Below are 19753 nucleotides of genomic sequence, written 5' to 3'. Positions count from 1 at the left end.
ACGAGGGAATGAGTCACAGCAGAGGAGCCAAGGGCAGTCCCAGGGGACACAGCCCACGTCTCCAGACCTGCTCCTTGCACACTACTCACTAGGCCACACTGTACCTTTATTGCAAGGTTTTATACATTTAAAACACTGCTTATATATTTGAAACTGGCTTATTAGGTGCCACCCCTGCATATTTACACAAGAGGTAACTTGAAAAGTCAGTGGAGTGTGTGCAAGGCAGCACAGGGGAGCAAGCAGCCTGCACCTCGCTGGGAATCCCTCAGCAGCACTCTGGGGAATACACACTCAACCCCTCCAGCTCTGCCACCTCTGGCAAAGCCTTGTTTTTCCGGAAGAAAAACTGAGCCTGGTCTTCAGCATCCAGGGCTTCACTGAGGGATGACACCACAGGGTCATGGTCCTTCAGCATCTCTGGGTAGCAGCTCCCAGCCCGCTCTATCCGCAGTGAGCGCCGCACTGGCGTTAGGAATTTAATCTCTGGGTGTTCCAGCAACTCCTTTCCTCTGTGGAGAAGACAAGAGTATTTCAGTAAATCCCACAGAGGAGGGCTGGCACAGAGGGTGCTTGCTCCTAGGAGCAGGCAGCTCAGCCTTACCTGTATGCAGATGTAACTTGCAACTTGATTGAGGCAGGCAGGCTGGTCAGGGACCTCCCTGTCAGGCATGGAGTCGCTACCATGTGCTGCCTCTCACTTGAGTAAGGTGTTGTAGGCTCCAAAGGAATGGGCTGAGCAGCTTTTTCCCCTGGCAGGAGAGGAAAAGGGCAGTGTGGTTGCAGAAAGGGCAGAGTGTGGCAGCTGGGGAGGGCTTATAACGCTGCATCACTGCAGACATGGGCGAGTTACAAGAGGCATGCTGGACCATGCCCAGCCCTGGCAAAGGAATCTTGCCTCATTTCTGAGATCAGGATTCTTGACTGTCAGAACACTGTCTCCATCAAAGTCAACAGAGACATGGGGTGCTGGGACAGACTGCAAACCATGCTGCTTCCCTGCTTGGAGCAGCAGGGAACCCCAGCCTGCCCAAGCTTCTGGCTCACCCTCACACGCATGTTACCTTCTGATGTTTGGTCTGCAGCCTTCAAAATATCAAGCACAACTTCTCTGAGCTCCTGGAGCGGCTGGAGGAAAAGCAGAATGCAAGTCAAGGCAGGTCTGACTCAGGAAGGGAGACTGAAGTTACAACTGAGTAGGAATTTTTGCTGCATCGCTGACACCCTGTGCTGAAGACAGTGACAAAAGACTGCAGAATTTCCCTTCTCCAAGTGAGATCTGTCAGCACATGGGCACGGCTGGGCAGGCGTCTACCCTGCCTGAGTAAATCCCACCAGATGCTGCAGTTATGCTGCCTAGACCAGCACATAGCTGCCATCCCACAGCTCCCAGATACAGCTCCGACAGGGCGTGGGGTGTGTGTCCTCCCTGCTCATCCCCGACCCCGTTCATGCCTGCCCAGCACTGCCTGCCTGGCTGATTAAAAACAAAGGTGTTTCTGTGTGACAAAATGCAACCAGCAGCTCTAAAGGGCTTTTTTTACCAGTGACTAGTGCTGCTAAACTCATCCCCAAATCTGATCCCTAGATCTTGAGAAAACTGGCTGGCGCAGAGGCAGGGAGCACAGGGAGCTACAGAAGAGAAGTACATCTCACTCACCACAGCACCAGCGCAGACTGCTGCTTTGTACAGTCCTATTACATCAAAAGGGCCGCTCCGGGCGAGCAGTTTCGCTTTGCAAATCCAGAACTTGGCAAATTTCTCTGCCTGGGGCACGTGGGACAACATTTCAGAGAGCTCCTCTGCCTGGACACCCTACAAGAAAGGCAATGTCCCAGAGAAAGGTGTCAGCTGCAAGGACCAGAGGTGTGCACTGGGGGAGCTGTCAGTGCAAAACCAATCTCCTAGCGCTCTCTAGGAAAAGAAGGGTCTGGAGAGTCTGGTTTGGCAAGTCTTGAACATGACTGTGGACAGATAACAGCTTTCCTGCCTCTATTTTCCCTTTTGTAAAATGAGTCTAATATCTCAGAGGGATGTTGAGGGATAGACTCCTCAGGGCTGGCACTAACAGAATCACTAAGCCCTGGAGTAGGGCTCACGGTCAGCACTCTCAGGGGTGATACTTCACAGCAGCTCTGAGGTCCATCAGGGATGTACCTCAAGCTGGCTCAATCAGCCTGAGTTGCTGCCACAGCAGTTCCTGCTGCAGACTGCACTGCCAGGTACCAGGACACCAGCAATGACACATGCAAGCCCAGTGACTGGGTATTGCTCCATTTTCCCCCTTCGCACATCTCACTGCATGCCTCTGGCCTATCTGTAACTCCATGAGGACTTCTGCTTTCCCTACACATGATGTTACCCCTCTGGCAACTGCAGCCAAGCGAGCAAGAATGTTTGTTCCAAACCCCTCTGTGCTGCTAGGGGGGACATGGCCCTCATCTCCTGGGATACTCCAGCAGAAGAGCAGCCTGTTCAAGCAGCTCCTTTCCCATTCCCACCTCCTCAACGAACTTCAGGCATTCAGTTAATATGCTTTTGATCTTCTCCAGGCAAAGCTGCTCTGGTTTCTCTTCCTTCTCTTTCTCCTTGACATTTCTCCAGGACACCTTCACTGACGGCTTCTGAAGCAGAATCATAGGTGGCCGCTTGTATGTCTTGCCTTTAGATGCCAGCCACTCCTCCAGCTGTTTCCTGTCAAAGGACCAAGGGATCACTGTTACCACCCCAGTAGACCACCAGCACTTGCCAGGATACTGTTTTCCCTTGTAATTTCCCTCTAGGCAACTTCTGCTGCTCAGGAAGAACCATTATATCTATTCTAAAAATGTGTCCAAGTGCTAAGCTGGGAAAGGAAAACCCCCTCAAGTTTAAGTGTGCCTTGAAGATAAAACAGGAGAGCGGCTGCATGCTCTCTTCCTGTGGGCTGATTCGGCGGGTGAGGAACCCAAGGTACCACCAAATCTCACCCCCACCCTCCTCTCTTCTGGGGTGTCAACCTCCAAAGAGGCATTCACTGATAAGGGGACTCTGGACTCTGTTTTCAGCAGTTTGGTGCTGGTTCACCCAGTTGAACACTTTAAACTCTACTGTCCCCTGGAGGCAAGGACTGAGTCAGCCGAAGTTGCTACTTACTTACGGTCTGCAGCTGATGGGGTCTTGGGAACACGCCTAGCCTGTACCCCGCTTGCCTTTGACAGCTCTGGTTTAAGCCTATCTCTCCTACTTGTAAAATTGCTCTCGGTTGCTTGAGTTTTGGAGCTGTGTGTGCTGTGAGGCTGGTTTGGGGGGACTGTCACCCGGGATGCTGCTGTGTGTCTGGCAGACGCTACCTTCACATCCTTCCTATCTGCCTCCCCTTTAGCCACAGGCCTTTGCCATTGCATGGTGCTATGTGGTTTCAGGCTGGATTTCAGGACTGTGGCCCCCTGTGGCCTGCTGGAAGCCAGAGGCTTTATGGGAGATCTTTTAATTTGAGGGGATCTACTGTGGTCCTTAAGACTTCCCACTGGAAGTATGCCAGGTGGCTTTCCTCTGGGTTGTCTTGCCATATTAGTCTTTTCCTGGTTTGCCTCTGTTTTTTTATGTAGCAAATTAGTAGAAGCAGTAACTAATGGAGGGGGCTGCAATGGCTGAGTTTTGATTCTTGGTTTTTGAAATGTGCTCCTTGAACCTGGAAGGGTTTTTTTGAATTTATCCTGAATCAGCTCTTCCTTAGCCTGGCAGCTATTAATTCTGTCCTTTGAGCCCATGACCATTCTTGTCATCGTGGCTGAGCTTTGCCTGTGAGCCAAGACTCTCTTGTTCCCGAAATTGTTTCCATCAGACCGAAAAACTCTGTTCAGCACAGGCTGTGCAGAGGCTTGTGCTCGGACGGTCGCCTTGTTGCAGACTAGCTTGTCCTGCAGGCCCTCATTTAGGGAGCGAAGTACCCCAGGAGGTGGGTGGTCACTTCCAGTCTGAGGTGCTGCAGCAGTAACAGTCTCCTGTACAGGCTTCTTGTTCATTTCTGGCTTTAGGCGACCAGAGTTTGAAGTTGGAAGCCTCCCCCTGGTCTGTGTAGAGCGGCTCATGCTTGGCACGAGTCCCATAGGAAGCTTTGTGCTCTTTCTCTGCTGCTCTGGATGCACCACCGCTGCTCTCTGGGATGTGTTTGAAGACTTCTGCTGAGCAGTGTGGCCAGTGTGCTGTGTGGATTTGGCACCAAGCTTGCCATCCCTCTGAGTGCCCTTCGCCATGTTTCTGAGAACATCCTTCTTGTTCCTGTCAACCTGGAGAGGCAAAGCAAACCTCAGCCCCGCGAAGAGCTCAGCTTGGTCACCCCTTGACAGCTCGCTCCTGCCCCAGCCCTGCTAGCCCAGGAGACATCCATGAGAAGGCCCGCGGTGACAAAGCCGTTGTCAACAGAACAGTAACACAACACCCAGCAATGCATGGGCAGAGGATGAGTCTCCCACACTAAGTTCTTCTGAAAAGAAGATATCCTGATTTGGGTATCCTGTTCTGTCAGACAGAAATACAAATAGTGGAATACAAAACTAGACTCAAAAGATTTCTACTTACATGATCTAGTTTAGAAACTGGTTCTAAAGGTGGATTCAGGTGATTTGTTTGGTCCTTTAAAAAGGGTCTGTAGGAAGTCAAATAGTATATCAGGTTATTTAACAGATGTTGCAGAAAAGGTTAAATATCTAAAACACTGCTGGGTGTCTCAGTTACAGGAGCTTATGAGAAGCTTTCGGAAACCAAAAAGCTATCAAGAAAGTATCACATAATTTTTTTTTTATTTTTTTTTTTTTTGCATGGAACAAAAAAGCAACACAAAACATTGGCATCCGGGGTCATCACAAAACTTCTGGCTTCCACCACCACCAAAAGTAACCAAAATGGTTCCAGCAGGCAGGGGGCCCTGGCAGGCAGACCACAATAGGTCTGAAGGCTCCTGACACTGCTGCCCCTGGCTGGCATCCCGACTTGCCCCCTGTGCTGCAGACAGCTGAGGTGCAGCCGAGCTGGCTGCTGCCATGCTGCAGGTCACAGTGGTGTCTTGGAGTGCTCCAGCCCTGGCTGTCGGCTCTCCCCCATCCTGTCCTCCTCTCCCTCAGTTGCAGCCCTCTGACAGCAACCAGCTGCAGGGTTCTCCCAGCCCTCAGCTCTGGAGCTAGCAGCTCAGCCGTTACGGAAGATTAATGCCTGTGCAGATAGTTTCCTGCAGTGAAAGAGTCCAGAGAGTTAGGGTATTGTCCTCTGTTCTACAAAAGTGGTGTACTCTGCCATAAAGAAAGATCATGAATCTTCTCTCCTCATTTCTATTGTATTAGTGGTGTTTTCCCGAGCCTGACACCAGAGACTGGTTGGCTATTTCTGGTCTCTGATCCTGCTTCCCTTTATCTTCTCCCCATGGAGATGTTTTATGGCTTCCTTTGCATCATGAGAAATACTCACTGCAATGGGGAGTCTTTCAAGTGTTCAGGTTTGTCAAGCACATGAGCAGTTTCAATTAAATCTTTGCAGAAAGGTGCCTCACTATCTGGAGCCTGCAAGCTGTGTACCTGCACACAGCCTGGCTCCAGAGGGACTGAGCAAGGCAGTGAAGGGGTCCCAGAACCAGGTAATCCATTTAACAAGGAGTCATATCTATTTCCATTTAAATGCACTGCAAATGCCCCTTTGTAATATTAACCTATCCCAGAAGGCCACTGAAAGCTGCCATTAAAAAGCAGCAGTGAGACTTGAACCACCCTTTCTTCAAGACCCAGTTAGAAAGCTGTTATGGGCAATAAGGGCCTGTTCTGCCAGACCCAGGAGCTGAGATGAGAAAGTTTAACGGAGTCTCATAAAATACCCAGAAGAAATAATATCAACCAGCAGGAAATGTCGACGCTCAACCCCTTTGCTTCTGCTGCCAGTAACTCTACAGAGTGCTGCTGGGGTGCTGCGGGGGCAGAGCCACCCCCAGTTGCTGCCTTCACAGTGGGACATCAGCAGGAGGCAATTCTGTACGCTAGTGAATCGCTGCAGAGAAAAGGCAGACACTGCCAAGCCAGGAAGTCAGCTTTGCCTCAGAGAATCACTGAGTGATTTGGGTTGTTGGAAGGGACTTTTACAGATCATCAAGTCCAACTCCAACATCCTCCTGACTTACCTTGCAGTTGGGCATTTCAGCTTTTCTTTGGCTGCTAGGTACTCCTGGAGCCATCTTCTCTGCTCTCCTGAAAAGAGATGGTAGGAAAATGCAGTGCACGCGCCACAACCTTGGTATTTGGAATGCCAACAAGAATGGATTTCTTTTACATTCACAGCACGACCGTACAGGCCTCCTAAGCTCCCTGCCCAAGCCTGGTAACGCTGTTCCCAGGAATTCCCAGAGTATTTCCATGAATGTGATATTGCCCAGGGGCTCATCGGCATATGAGCTGCCTGATGCTCACAGCGTGATGCCACTCAAAACCTCAGTTGTGTGGGTCTTAGTCAATTTGCAGAAGGAAAGGGGAGATGCTGCTGCTGACCCTGCTTCAGCTATGATCCCATAAGCCTGTGCCCTGCCATGGCCAAGCCCTCTGCTAACGCAGGCGGGTGGGAAAAGCGAGGAGCATCTAAACGTGGGGGACAGGGGATCCCTCTGACAGCCCTAGTTTGGCTGGGGTACGGGAGCGTCTCATGGCAGGACAGCCTGGCCTGGCTGGAGTCCAGCACTGCCCTGTCCTCAGGGCCTTGCCCCTGTCCCTACAGCTATCCCACCCTCATCTGACAGCCGACATGCCCAGGGCTCTGAGGGGACCCCAGTCCCCCTCCCCCCCGGGCCACCCCTTCCCTTGACACTACACCACAAGGCTTACACAGGGCCCCAAGAGCGGAGCAGCACCCTTAGGTGCCCCCAGTCTTCCCAGCACCCCACGGGACACTCCCAGCCCCTCCACACTGCCTGTCTTCCCAAACCCCGTTAACCCACCCGTTTTGTGGGTACCCCCCTGCACACCCTTTTGGGGACACAACACACACAACACCCTCACCCCCGCCACTCCGCCTAAATGCTCCTCTCAAAGGCCCAGCAGCTACCCCGTCTGTCCTCACCCCTCCACCCCAAGCCCACCCAAATCCATCTCGGATCTCCCCCAGCATCCCCCCCTCCCCCCTTTCCACGGGCACTCACGCGTGTTCCTATCCCCACAGATCACTCACAACCCACACCCTGTGGGGTGTCCCCACCCCAGAGGGTCTCCCATATCCCCGCCCCACAGAGGCCCCTGTTCCCCGCCACCTCCCGCCCCACAGATCTCCACTCGCGTCCCCCCGCGCCCCTCACCCTGCACGGCCGCCCCTGCCCGCTCCATGACGGCTGCTCGCCACAGCGCGGCCAACGGCTCACCCGCCGCTACCAGCCGTCGCGCCGCGCTCATTGGCCACCGCCTTCTTCAAACCGACCAATGGAGAGCGCGAAACTGTCGGCTCCGAGGGGGGCTGGCGGGCGAGGAGAGTCGTGATTGGCTAGAGGCGGGCGTGGGGGCGGTGACAATGAGTCCGTCCCCCCCCCACGGCGTCCTCCATGGGGGCGTGGCCAATAATGGGGCGTGACCAGGAGTGGGGCGTGGTCAGGAAGGGAGCGTGTCCAGGAAGGGGGCGGGGCGGGGAGTACAGCGGCTTCTCCGTCAATTAGACCCAATTTCCGTCAATCAGCGGGGGAGGGGGTCGGTGGGTGTGGGAGGGCGCGGCGTGGCAAAGGCGTGGCGTGGCATGACACACCTTGACATGCAATGCCACACCACACCATGCCATGCCATGTCACGTGATGCAATGCCACACCATGCCATGCCACGCCATGTCATGCCAGACCATGTCACACCATGCCAGACCATGCCACGCCACGCCATGCCATGCAATGCCACGCCACACCACGCCATGCCAGACCGTGTCACACCACGCCAGACTATGCCATGCCATGCCCTGCCATGCCACGTCATGCAATGCCACACCGCACCATGCTGTGCCATGTCCTGGCATGACCTGACACGCCATCTCATGCCGCACCACACCAGCCGCAGCGTGCTATGTGATGCCATGCCACGGCAGGCTGTGCCACAACATATTATGCCATACAATGCCACGCCATACCATGCTATGCGATGGCACGCCAGATGGTGTCACACCACGCCACACAACAGCGCACTATGCCATGTCATACCGTGCCGGGCCATGACATGTCATGCCATGCTACAGCCCACCGCGCTGTGCCTCAGTGGGGGGTGGCAGTGCCTGAGGGGCTTCTGGGGGCTGTGGGTCACCCCCACCCATGGGATGCCCGCCCCAGCCTCGCCCCCAGCATGGTTCCCAGGCCTGGGGTGGTCCCTTGGGCGTGGGGTGGTCACAGGGCTGTGGAGCCACCCTCCACCCCTTAGGCTTTACACCCCCAAAAGCAGCTGAAACAGCAGGATTTTCCCTTCCATAAACCACCCCCACATCCTTTAACCCCTCTAAGATCAACGAGCTGAGCAACACCATACTGGGAAACCCTTTACTTCCATCAGCAACAAATACTTCCATTCTCAATAACAAAACTACAATATTTCCAATAAAATATACATAAATTAAAAGCAAGGGATAGACACAATAAATAAGTATAAACTGGGATGACTCGGGCCCACAGGGCCCAGAGCTGCTATTTCACATGAAATAGATGGAGCAAACAGGGATCCCAGCTGAGGAGTTTGTACTCGGTACATACAACCTGAAAACCAGCAACTGCCAGTTGGGTTGGGTTGGGTTGGGTGCGGGAGCTCCTCAGCGCCCGCTCAGCTCGTAGGTGGCGATGTTGACCTGGTCGGGCTGGTTGGTGATCCCGACGGGCTGGCGGGGCTGCAGGGAGGTGCAGATGAACCAGCCAGGAAAGGCGGCTGACTCGAAGCGGGTGGTCCCCTCGGCCGGGCTGTCCAAGCGGTAGAAGATGAAGCGGGTCAGCTCCACGCTCTCAATGTCCCTCCTGATGTCGGCTTCCTACAACCAGGGGGGCAAAACGGCGTTCAGGGTGGGATAGAGCCTCCAGCCCCATGGGGGATGGAGCCAGCAGATTCCCCACTCACCTCCAGCTGCAGCACAGGCTCAGTGCCACTCATCACGCATGACATGTAGAGTTGGAAGCCCTTGATGCCCAATGCCACTGGCACCCGCCCGGTCCCTGGGCCGCCCTGCGATGACTTGGGACGGTACAGAGCGATGTTGAGCTTTACTGCAGAGAGAAGGGATAGGTTAACAGCTGATCCCGGAGCTGTGGGCTGGCTCCTGGGTGGTCCTGGGGTTGGGAATGGGGACATTGGGTTGGGACCGTGTCCCCTCACCTTTTCGCCCAGTGGCAGGTCCTTGCAGGTGCAGGGCCACCAGCTGGGTGGGTGACTCCAGCACAAAGCACTTGTGGTCGATGTCAAGAATGTCAAAGGACTGGGAGCGGGTGTAGCGGAAGATGGGTGCCCTGGCATAGCTGCCCTCAATCCACTGGAAGGAGACAGGCTCTGTGGGGAGCAAGATGGTCAGGGGGATGCTGATGCTCCCAGGTCCAATCGCATCCCCCAAGAGCATCCTCCGGCTGGGGTGACAGCCCCAACACAACACCCCCATACCGAAAATATCATCCAGGAAGCCCCCAAGGTCACTGTCAGCAAAGTCCTTGTACGTTGGCTGCTTCAGAAGCTTGGTCATGGCCACCACAAGGACGGCGGCCCGGCGAAAGCTCCTGGCAGGGTGTCCCTTGGTCACTGTCACCCGGATGCCCACCCTGGGTGGCATCACCTCTGTGTCCAGGCGGGGTTTCTGGGGAGGAAAGGGGATGTGGGGTAAGATCCTGGCTTCCTCATCATGGGTATCTCCCCTTTCCCACCACCCCAGTGTTACCTTCTGTGGGCAGAGGCAGTCAGGGTCATAAAATGTCTCCTCGTTCAGGCTGAAAGGCAAAGGGAGATGGTGAAGCCAGAGCCACCATGGCACCAGGGCAGCATCATGTCCCCAGCATGGGCAGCATCATGTCCCCAGCGTCCCCTTTGGCATGGCCACGCTTACCTTCTGCTCTCCAGCATGTCCAAATCGGGGACAAATGCCATCTCCACCACTGATTGGAAAAACCTGCGCAGAGACTTGTTGGTACCTGTAGAGTGCTGCGGCAGTTGGCTGCCTGCTCCTGCCTGCAGTGTCTTGTGAGTGCTCTCTGAGTCTGGTTGGTGGTGCAGAGGGTTTTCAAGAGCCTGTGGAAGGAAGCAATGTCAGAGCGGGATTTCCATCTTTCGCAATGCCTGGGTTTGCCCAGTTCCTCTGGTGAGACTGGGAGGGCTGGGCTGGCTGCCCCCAAGCAGCACTGTGGGGCTGCAAGGGGCTGTGCGTAGGGCAGAGCAGGGGGGATGATCTGGAGCTGGTGTGCGGGGCAGAGAGCAGGAGCGATGCTTTGGGATCGGTGTTCAGGGCAGAGCAGAGGCGATGCTTGGGGTCAATGTGTGGGGCTGGTGCTTGCGTGCTGGCCCTTCATGGTCAGGCTGCTCCAGCAGGAACTGCCCCGGCCTCAGTCCCAGCCCAGTGGGGCCACAATGACGCCCATCCTCGTCAGCTCTGGGGACCATGGCTGCCCCGGAAGGGGCCAGTGGCGCAAGCGCTCCCACTCCACCATTTCCCCACAGCTTCCTCCTGTGCTGCCCGGGCCCTGCAGTGATGTGGCCAGCACAGCCCCTCCTGTTCCCACTGCCCCAATATCAGAGAGTGCAGTACCCTGCTATCCCCCCTGATCCCTTGTGCCCACCCAGGCTGCCCTGGGGACATGGCCTCTGGGGACGCGGTGCCTTTGGGGACGCTCCTCGTCAGCAAGGTACAGCAGCCCTCGCAGCCGGCAGCACCCCCAATTCACAGTGTGCCCCATGTCCATCCAGGATGCTGGCGGTTGCGCCATGCTGGCTGGGCCGGGGATGTGCGTGGCTGGGCTTGCGTGGCTGCGGGCTGTTGGGGTGGTTTCCTGGTATCCGTTTCACTTCTCAGAGGCGGCTCCTTGGCTTTCCGCTGCCAGGGCCATGACTCACCTGGCAGGAAATTGCCAGCAGCCCCAAAACTTCCCGGGGCATCTCCTGCGTGCCCAGCCCTGCCTGCATCCCCCACCAGCTCCGCCTGTCCCCCACACAAGGGCGAGGCCCGCTGGCCGTCATCATGTCCAGATGCCCCTGAAGGCCTGCGGTCCCCCATGACAGGGGGTCCCCCCATGCCAGGGGGTCCTCCACACCATGGCAAGAGGTCCCTGGGCTGTGGTGGGGATCCCCCAGGGCACCGGGAGGGACATCACACAGTGGCAGTCCCCAGGCTGTGACAGAAGTCTTGAGGCCATGCTAGGGGTTCCCCGGCTTCGGTGAGGGTCCCCAGGACATAATAGGGGTCCCCAGGGCATACCAGGGATCCCCAGGCTGTGGTGAGGGTCCCAGGCCACACTAGGGGTCCCCTGGACATGGTGAGGGTCACCAGGCAGTGGTGAGGGTCCCCAGGATATACTAGGGGTCCCCAGGCCATAGTAGGAGTCCCCTGGCCATGGTGAGGGTCCCTAGGACATAGTAGGGATCCCCAGGGCAAAATAGGGGTCCGTGGGCTGTGGTGAGGGTCCCCAGGCCATGGTGAGGGTCTCCAGGACATACTAGGGGTCTCCAGGACATGCTAGGGGTCCCCTGGCCGCGGTGAGGGTCCCCAGGCCATAGTAGGTGTCCCCAGGCAGAGGCCTGAGGCGGGGGCCGCGCCGGGTAACCATGGCGACCACCCCCTTCCCCCGCCCAAGCCCCGCCCCCGGGGAGGGCTTTCCCTGACCGGCGCGCGGAGGCGATGGCGCAGGCGCCTTGAGCGGTGCTCGGAGCGGTGGGAGGGCGTGACGACGTGGTGACGCAGAGCTCGGGGCGGGACGGCGCGGGGCGGGGCGGGGCGGCGCGGCGCGGCAGCGGGCGGTTGGGGACCTCTGTCAGAGCCGGGGCCAGGAGCGGGGCGCACGGGCGCGGAGGTGGGTGCCGAGGCCGGACCGGGCCGGGCCGGGCCGGGCCAAGCCGGGCCGGGAGGGGGTGTGCGGGGGGCAGGGCGTTCCGGGCCGCGGAGTGGGGGGGCTGTGGCCGCTCCCCGGTGTCCTTGGCGCCGCCGCCCGGGCGCATCGGGGCGTGTGTGTGGGGGGGGGGGGGAAGGAGGGCGGGACTGCCGCTAGAAGGGCAGCGCGGCGCGGCCAATGGTAAGGCGGCTCGGCACATCGCTGCGCTCCTATAGGCGGGAGGGGGCGGTGGCGGCGGGCGCTGATTGGCGGGCGCAGGGGCCTGTGTGCGCGGGAGGGTGGAGGGGCGCGCGCGGCGGGCGGGGTGTCCCGTGCCCCGCTTCCTGCGCCCGCACGTGCGGCCGCCCCCGGGTCCCCCCGGTGCATCCCCCGCTCCGGCCCGGCGGGGCTCCCGGGGCGGCCGCGGGCGGGCGGGGGGCGACGCTGCGGCCCCCGCAGAGGGTCAGCGCCTGACACCAGCTGCCCCGGGGCCCCCGGCTGCCCTGGGCTTGAAACGCCCGGTGCTGGAGCGGCAGGGCCGGCATCCCGCCGCCCTGGGACGGCACTGGCCCCGTCGCTTCCTTTAAAGCTTGATTTGTTCTGATTTTAACCCCAAAATAAAAGCAGTTCCCAGCTAACTGCCCTCTGGGGCAGGTGTCACGGATTCTGGCTGCCACAGGTCATATTTTGTACCTTAATCTGCTTAACAGCACGCTCTTGCCCATCCCAGCCATTAATCAGTTATGAATATTGTTTGACCTCTCAGTGAAATTTGGGCTGTGGCTGCGAGGGCCTGGCCTCTCCTGGGGGTTCTTCTCCTTAACCCCTCCTCAGCTGTAACTCTGTGCCTAAACTTTGAGCTCACATGTGACCCCTATATCGGTTATCTCGGGCTCAGCTTCCTACGTTCTTGTTTCTGGTCACTGTGTGCTGTTTTGATTTACCTCGGAAACATCCCTCCTCCAAGCTCACCATGGTCTGTGGTGCGGTGGGGGCTCGCATGCATTTGGGAAGCCAACCCTTTTTGCAAGAGGCCCTCAAAAGACTGGCTGGTTCTGCTCATTTTGGGTCAAACCCTGGTGTTAACTCCGCTGTTTTCCAGAGAGGTCACCGGGACGCTGCTGAGTGGCAGCACCGAAACCAGACACCAAAGCCAGAGATGCCACTGACACTTTCGTCCTAAAGCTTTTTCCCTGCCGTGTGTGCCTGTGTGCTGACACCCAATTCAGTTGGCTCACTAAAATAGCTGCCAGTGTTATACTGCATAAACCTGAGGAGGGTAAGCTGGGAAAACACGTAGTGCTGCCACGCTTGCTGTCCTGTACCTGCCTGCCATTTCTTGCCTGTTACGGTCCTGATTTGACTGTGGGCAGAAGTGAGCAAGAAGGGTGGAAAGGACAAAGTGGTCTTCCCTTTTTCCCTTGGGTAAATCTGTAAACCACTTTGGCTGGATTAGAATGATCCTGGGTCTTCCTCAGGCTCTTTGGACGAAAATCTTGTGTTTTGAGGCAGGAAGTGTAGCTGCTGCTGTGCCAAATAGCCAAAACTAGATTCAGCAAGGCAAATCTGGAAGCATGGCTGATGAAGCGTCAGTAATGAAGGTGTATTTTCTTTTTTCTCCAGTCTCCTGTGAAACTCCATTTTAATATGGTGAACGCCTGGTAGCTGCTTTGACATTGGGCTGCTCCTTGTTAAACTGGTTGGGGATATGGAAACTGGCCAGTTGGGTCACCTCCAGCCTTGGGTCCTCCCTTTTGCAGGAGGAGCTGGGTAGAAAGGGCAGCTCCAAGAGGAGCTGGCTCCATGTGCCAGCGCTTCCCTGAGATGATCTTACTCCAGCGCTTTCCCTTGGGCAGCGGCTGTCGGTCAGAGGTGTGTAACGAGGCGTGTGGTTAACCCCAGGCCTCCCTGTCCATGCAGGGCTGCACCCCAGCATGAGCTGCAACCTGGATGTTGCTGGTGGACCTTTTAAGAGGTCCCACATCATCTCTGGGTTGCTTTTCTGGGTTCTCTGGTCAGGGGAGAGCCCCTCTCTGGGTCTCTCAACTGCATTGGCCTTCTTGGGTCTGAGCTTTTACGGAGAAGCAATGAGGTGGTCTGTCCTGCAGCCAACATCCCAAGTGCTTTGCATCACCATGCCTCCACTTTGTGAGGGGTCTTTCCCATAGATAGTTTCTTCCCATATTTATCCTGATGCACGTAACACAAACCAGCGAGAAGAAAACCTTCGTCAAGCAGAGTGGTCTCATAGTGAGTAACACAGCAAAAATTGAACTCAAGACCTTCTACTCTGGAGAGTGAGTGATGGAAAAAGCTTCTATGCTGGGTCAGCATGATGAGAGTTGTCCTGTGGCTTGTGCAGACCTGGAGGAATGTACTCTGTTAGACTTGATCAGCTCCATGTGAAGGAAAATGTGATGTTCAGTGTTAAAATTCAGCTGGTAACAAATTTCTTCCAGCATCCTTCTGGGCATGGTGCTTTAAAGTGCTTTTCTTTTAACTTGTACAACGTCCCTCCAAATGGGAGTTGGAAGGGTCAAAGTGTCCAACTCCTGTTGGAATCTGAGTTTCATAGAGATGATTTTCCTGTTTAAAACAGAGGATTCTCAGAGGAAGAATTAAAAAATCAAAAGAAATCAAGGAATACTTTATGGATTTATTATTGGGAAAGGAGTAGATGTCGTTGGCTAGGAACTAAAGAGGAAAGCACCAGGTGAACCTGATCCCTTATACCGTTAATCTGGTCTGTGTTTCACCATTGAACGTGCCTTATTTTGTACAAAGATGCCAATATAAAAAGGTGCAGGTGGCTTTGATGGGCAGCAGCTCATTTGGCAGCAGCGTTAGGTACCCCACTGAGCAAATCTGCTTTTCACTGTCATGCCAGGGGAGATGACAGTGCCATGCTGGCAGGGATGGGGGAGGCAGGCCTGGCTGTGCTGAGTGTCTTGGGCAAAAACTGTGTTTCAATTGGAGACTTGACGTGGGGCGGGGTGGACGGATTAATCCAAATTAAAAACTGATCCTAAGTTTAGTTCTCCATACTTGGGGCTGACGGGGAGGGGTTAGTGGAGCAGAGGTGGTCTCTGCTCTGTGTTCTCCTGAAATAATTTCTAACTCACTTTTCCCTTCTCTCCCAACAGGAACTTGTGTGAGGCGACAGGACAAACATGCTTAACTTAAGGACTTGTGCGGCAAAGCTGAGGCCATTGACAGCCTCGCAGACTGTAAAGACAATTTCCCAACACAGGCCAGCAGCACCCAGGACGTTTCAACAGATCAGGTGCTACAGCGCACCGGTGGCTGCTGAGCCTTTTTTGAGTGGGACTAGTTCAAACTACGTGGAGGAAATGTATTATGCTTGGCTGGAGAATCCCAAAAGTGTACATAAGGTAAGGAGCAACTTTGCCAGGATATTGCCTTCACTTCTCACTCTGTGTGTCTGAGCAGTGGGTTCAGGTAAGTGCGCGCATCTGAAGGAGGACTGAATTCAGCTGGAGGGGCCAGATGGTTGTGGATGGTCCTTCTGCTTCGCTTTGCCTGAAAGAAACGTCAGCAATTCCTTGAGCAAGAGCCAAGAGGAGCTTCTCTGTTCAAGAGGGAATGCCGTGGCCTTGTGGACGCACGCAGCATCCTGGATCACAAGCGGATACAAGGAATCCCTTCTCCTGGAAATCCACCTTTGATGAGCTCCCGATGCTTCATTTTTTCCAGCTCTGATGGCTCATCAGGAGGGTTTATTCTAGAATGGAGGAAGAGGGGGGAGGCAGGGATGGTATTCTCTCAACTAGTTTCCTTTTTGCTTCAGGCATGGGTGATGTTACATGTTGGGGCAGACAGGCTGTAGCTAAGCTTGACTTGTGTGCATAAAGCCAGACTGCTGATCTACAGCCAGGGGAGGGGGACTGGGTCTGGTGGCCAGAGGGATTCCCACCAGCTGCTTCCTAACTTAAAACTGGGAAATAAACCTGGCTGTGGGCAGTATGTTTTGATCTGAATTACCAAAGCTCCTCCAGTGCAGAGAAGTCCAGCTCCTCAATGTAGAGTCCAGCACATGAGGACTCAGCTGGGAAGAGGATTTCTGAAACCCAACTGTGTTTTTTTCCATCCCTAGTGTTTCACAAGGAAAATGTTCATGTGATGATTATGTCTCAGCATTACCCAGGGGATTTTTAAGAGAGTTTTGTACACATCCTGATGTAGAGCAGGGATTTTCTTTCTTCAGTAGCACATAGCAGTCTGCAAACCAGGCTGTGATGGTTAAATAAGCAGTCAAAGGTGAGTAAGGAATCTCACGCCCCGGCACCTGCATCAGTATTGAGTGTGTTTTCGATGGCACTGATCCCACATGTCCAAAATGCACAGCCTGTAGGGTGCTGCGAAGGTATTAAGGTAGGATCAAAGCTGAATTTTCATAAACAATGTTGACTTTATGCTTCTTTTGAGGCAAATGGGTGGCTGAGCCAAGCAATACAGACTTGGAAAACACAAAGAGTATTGGTTTGGGCTGTGCCCTTTGTCAGATAGTGACTTGAGGGCTATTCAAAGAGTAACATCAAGAATAACATTCAGAGTAAACATCAAGACTAAGCTGGCTGGGAAGTGTATTTGGGTCCTGAGGCCAGACCTCTGGATCTCTTCTGGTCTTGTCTGCTCTTTAATGTAATCCCTGTAGCTTCATCAGCTCACCTATAGGTAGGCAGTGAATGTGGTGCTGTACAGGAGTCCTTGTGCATGCTTAGCTGAAGAAGTTGGGGGATAATTTAGGTTAGAAGGAGCCTTTGGAGCCTCTGCCCCAGTGTGGCTGGCTTGGATGTGACATCTGGCTTGGAGATGACGTCCAGCTTTGTGGCTAGACCAGGTCACTTGGGGCCTTGTGTGGTCAAGTTTTGAGCACCTACAAGGGTGGAGCTCCCACCACCTCTCCAGGACTCCAATCCAATGTTTATGGTGAAAAATTACAAGTATGTTTTAATCACCCCTGGATATCAGTGTCCCTTGAAGTACTTTTAAGTGCTTAGAGAGCAGTGCAGGAGTTGATACAAGATTTTGCCTCCAGAGTGGCTGGGAATGGTTTGTGGCAGTAGGAAAAGCAGGGTCTTGTCATTGCCAGGAAGTGAAGCTGATGCTGGTAATGTCAAAAGCAAGTCTTGTGGACTGCTTTTTAAACAAAATCAAGCTGGTGTCCAGCCTGGCAGAAAGGGGATTGGACCAGGGGGGTTGAACTGCATGATCTTTGACAGTCCCTTCCAACCCAAACCATGCTGTGATCCTACAAAATCCAGCTCCAGGTCCCAAAGCTCCTGGTGGGGTTGATCCCTGAGGTTTGGCGTGGACATTGTGGTTGCTCTCTGATGCACTTGGCCACTGCTGGGGCTTCTGCTGTTGTTGCTGTTGGCTTGTCTCTCCTGGATGGATCCCACCTCATTCCGGTGGGATCACCAAGATTATCAGCTCCTAGCTTTGCCCCTGTCTCTTCTCTGTGCTTTTTCATGGCTTACCCTGTCCCCAATGGGGACACCGAGCTGCTGTGGTAGGATCAGGGTTGTGGCTGTCCCTGGTCTTGGCTTGCGAGTTGTCCCCATCAGCCTGTGTCCCCACCGGCATGACACTGAAGCAGCGGTGGAGTGTGTCACCCCTGTCCCTAGTAAGTGTTGGCTTCCATCCCGTTAGACGTAGGGTCAGATCTGAGGGTGGAGTTCCCCAAAAAAGCCAGGCTATCACACGGGCCTGGCTGCGGCTTATCAGTTCCCTACACAGAGCAGAGACCAGCTGCCCATCGCCGTGCTGCTTTTTGCTGGTGAGGGCGAGACTTTCAGCCGGGAAGAGCTGGGGTTTCTTTGCTGTTGTCACCAAAACCCTATGAGACCTCCAGCCAGCACGACCATCCTGGCTGAGCAAAAAGAATTCACTTCCTCTGTGCAGACACTGGTGGTTTGAACTGCAGAATATACTTCAGAGCTTGTTTAAAGTAGGGAAGATTTTTTTTTTTAAAAAAAAAAAAAAAAGAGAAAGCTATTAGGCTTTTTTCTGCATGCAGTCCTTCAGCTGAACTCCAGTTTCTGAGTCTGATGAGCAACTCGGAGCAGAGCTGGAGAAAGAGGAGTTGAAGGTGTGGAGGGTTGGTGCTGGTGGGTGGCCGCAGGTTAGTGCTGCTCGCTCCCAGGACCGCTTCTGAAGGGAGTGGGGGCACCCTCCTCCTGCCCCCCTCTTTGCAACTCAGGTACGATGCTGGCTGCTAGCGATGCTCCACACAAGCTGTATTGTCTCCCTGGCACCACAAGCCACTTGCTTGCTTCAGGGCAGGTGGCCAGAGAGCTTTGACTGCAGGTAGATGATGCCTGCAGTCATACATCTGTGAGGAGTTTAGTCTTCCTAAACAGCAGCCCTTGTGTTTCAGTTGAGCTGGTGTAAAGGGATACAGCTCTCTCAGTATGTACATACATCAGTCTTTGATATGGACCTCTTAATATGACAGTGTTTTGGTTTTTATATTGCAAGTGGTTCTATGACCACAATGTGTGTAGACCACACTGTGTAACCCCAGCTTTGCCAACTCTACAGCAGGAACCCACAGTCATCACACCTGGCCCTGGGAGGTGCCTTTGCAGTTGTGCTCCCAGATAGAGGCCCAGGCTGAATTTGGTGGGAGTCTTTCTTGAGAGTTTGAAATGTTTGGGTTTCATCCCCCATCTTCAAAAGTGAGTGCTCTGGAGAATTGAAGTCCTTGTTTATGTTGATAAGGGACAAGGTGACGTGCAGAGCACAAACCAGTCGATCGCTGCTTGACCCCCTTACTCTCAGGAAAGGTTACCTGCCGTAAATTTTGTTCAGGCACTTCCTCTTCCAGTCTTAAGCTCTGAATGTTCCTCCTTTTCTCCCTGCTAAAGCAGAAGGTGCTGCTTGGCTTGCCAGCCATGCAGAGAAGGCCTGGTTGGTGCTTTTGGTACCCTGGAGTCTGTGGCAGGAGAAGGAGCAGGGACACAGCCTGAGCTGGAGGTAGAGGCAAGTGGATCTGTTGTGCTCGTCCCAGCCTGGAGCAGCCCCAGCCCAGTTTGAGGTGCCCTGTGATGAGTGGGAAGTGTCACCCCTGTCCCCATGCCACGTGTGCCTGACCTCTGAGCTGGCTTTGTGGCGGAGGCTGGGCTGTAGCAGTCTGAGCCCACACCCTTCTCCAGGAACCAAGCCTGATAAATGAAGTGAAATATGTTGGTTTCGCTGGCTGAGCAACAGAGAAGCCTGCAGTGAGCTCAGCTCTCAGATGTGAGCTCAAAATCCCTCTAAAGCCTGAACTAGCCGGGGTTGCTGCAGTCAGTTGCCTCTTATGTCCCGCTTTGCTGGCGCGCAGGCAGTGGCACAGAGGAGTGCCAGGAAAGCCAGTTCAGGCTAACGCCTTGTGCTGTGGCCGTGGGATGGTCACAGCAGGGACCTGGGGTTGGTGGCATTTAGTGTGCTGAGACCTGGGGGCTGCCAGTGCACTTGGGAGCAGGGAGATAGCAGCTTTGAGCCCTCCTGGTTAAAATGAATGAAATTGAGCTCTCTTATGCCCTATAGATATATTTCTATCTTATACCCTATATGTGCACACAGGGTATAGGAGCTGGAGGAGCGCTTGCAGGGCTGCCGTGGGCATGGAGAGGGTCAGAGGGGAATAACCTGATGAGCTTTATTACTGCTGTTACCTTTGGTGAGTGCTGGATTAAGATGAAGTCCTTCCTGTGGTAAAGCAGGAT

The 19753-nt window shown here is 54.7% G+C and overlaps 3 protein-coding genes across 7 annotated transcripts in view; 1 reads left to right on the top strand and 2 right to left on the bottom strand.

Annotated features, from left to right (window-relative positions):
- Positions 1 to 85: 85 nt before the first annotated feature.
- On the bottom strand, positions 86 to 7382 carry CKAP2L (cytoskeleton associated protein 2 like). Its single transcript, XM_042801594.1, has 9 exons — positions 7308 to 7382; positions 6147 to 6213; positions 4565 to 4631; positions 3137 to 4272; positions 2503 to 2695; positions 1661 to 1816; positions 1065 to 1128; positions 605 to 752; positions 86 to 512 (listed from the first exon to the last, which is right to left on the bottom strand). Exons 1-9 carry the CDS (start codon positions 7333 to 7335, stop codon positions 269 to 271), a joined length of 2103 nt encoding a protein of 700 aa, XP_042657528.1. The 5' UTR covers positions 7336 to 7382; the 3' UTR covers positions 86 to 268.
- A 1161-nt stretch (positions 7383 to 8543) lies between these two features.
- IL1B (interleukin 1 beta) lies at positions 8544 to 10163 on the bottom strand. Of its 2 annotated transcripts, XM_009975851.3 has the most exons (6): positions 10049 to 10163; positions 9884 to 9932; positions 9613 to 9802; positions 9334 to 9504; positions 9079 to 9224; positions 8544 to 8992 (listed from the first exon to the last, which is right to left on the bottom strand). In XM_009975851.3, exons 1-6 carry the CDS (start codon positions 10087 to 10089, stop codon positions 8780 to 8782), a joined length of 810 nt encoding a protein of 269 aa, XP_009974153.2. In that variant the 5' UTR covers positions 10090 to 10163; the 3' UTR covers positions 8544 to 8779. The 2 variants fall into 2 exon arrangements, with proteins under 2 accessions (XP_009974153.2, XP_032838412.1); XM_032982521.2 differs by having other exon boundaries at positions 9613 to 9932.
- A 1752-nt stretch (positions 10164 to 11915) lies between these two features.
- The window catches only part of OGDH (oxoglutarate dehydrogenase), a 35000-nt gene continuing 27162 nt past the window's right edge, over positions 11916 to 19753 (top strand). For all 4 annotated transcript variants that reach the window (XM_042801453.1, XM_042801451.1, XM_042801454.1 and 1 more), the window contains exons 1-2: positions 11916 to 12002; positions 15164 to 15412. In XM_042801453.1, the coding sequence (XP_042657387.1) occupies positions 15191 to 15412 (222 nt within the window). In that variant the 5' untranslated portion in view covers positions 11916 to 12002; positions 15164 to 15190. The remainder of the gene's footprint in view (positions 12003 to 15163; positions 15413 to 19753) is intronic.

This window comes from Tyto alba, unplaced genomic scaffold, assembly GCF_018691265.1.
Source record: "Tyto alba isolate M040663 unplaced genomic scaffold, T.alba_DEE_v4.0 Super-Scaffold_34, whole genome shotgun sequence".
NCBI lineage: Eukaryota > Metazoa > Chordata > Aves > Strigiformes > Tytonidae > Tyto > Tyto alba.
Note: the sequence above shows the minus strand (reverse complement) of the source record. Positions and strands in the feature narration are given on the sequence as shown.

Bases quoted from the DNA above. Each gene is read 5' to 3' on its own strand.
- IL1B (XM_032982521.2), bottom strand. From the start codon at position 10,089: ATGGCATTTGTCCCCGATTTGGACATGCTGGAGAGCAGAAG. The intron at 9,505-9,612 runs GTATGGGGGTGT...TGCTCCCCACAG, and splicing joins CTTCCTGGATGATATTTTCG to AGCCTGTCTCCTTCCAGTGG. The intron at 8,993-9,078 runs GTGAGTGGGGAA...CCCTGGTTGTAG, and splicing joins AGCCTGTGCTGCAGCTGGAG to GAAGCCGACATCAGGAGGGA.
- CKAP2L (XM_042801594.1), bottom strand. From the start codon at position 7,335: ATGGAGCGGGCAGGGGCGGCCGTGCAGG. The intron at 2,696-3,136 runs GTAAGTAGCAAC...GTCCTTTGACAG, and splicing joins CCATCAGCTGCAGACCGTAA to GAAACAGCTGGAGGAGTGGC. The intron at 1,129-1,660 runs GTGAGTGAGATG...CTTTTCCTCCAG, and splicing joins CAGTCTGCGCTGGTGCTGTG to CCGCTCCAGGAGCTCAGAGA.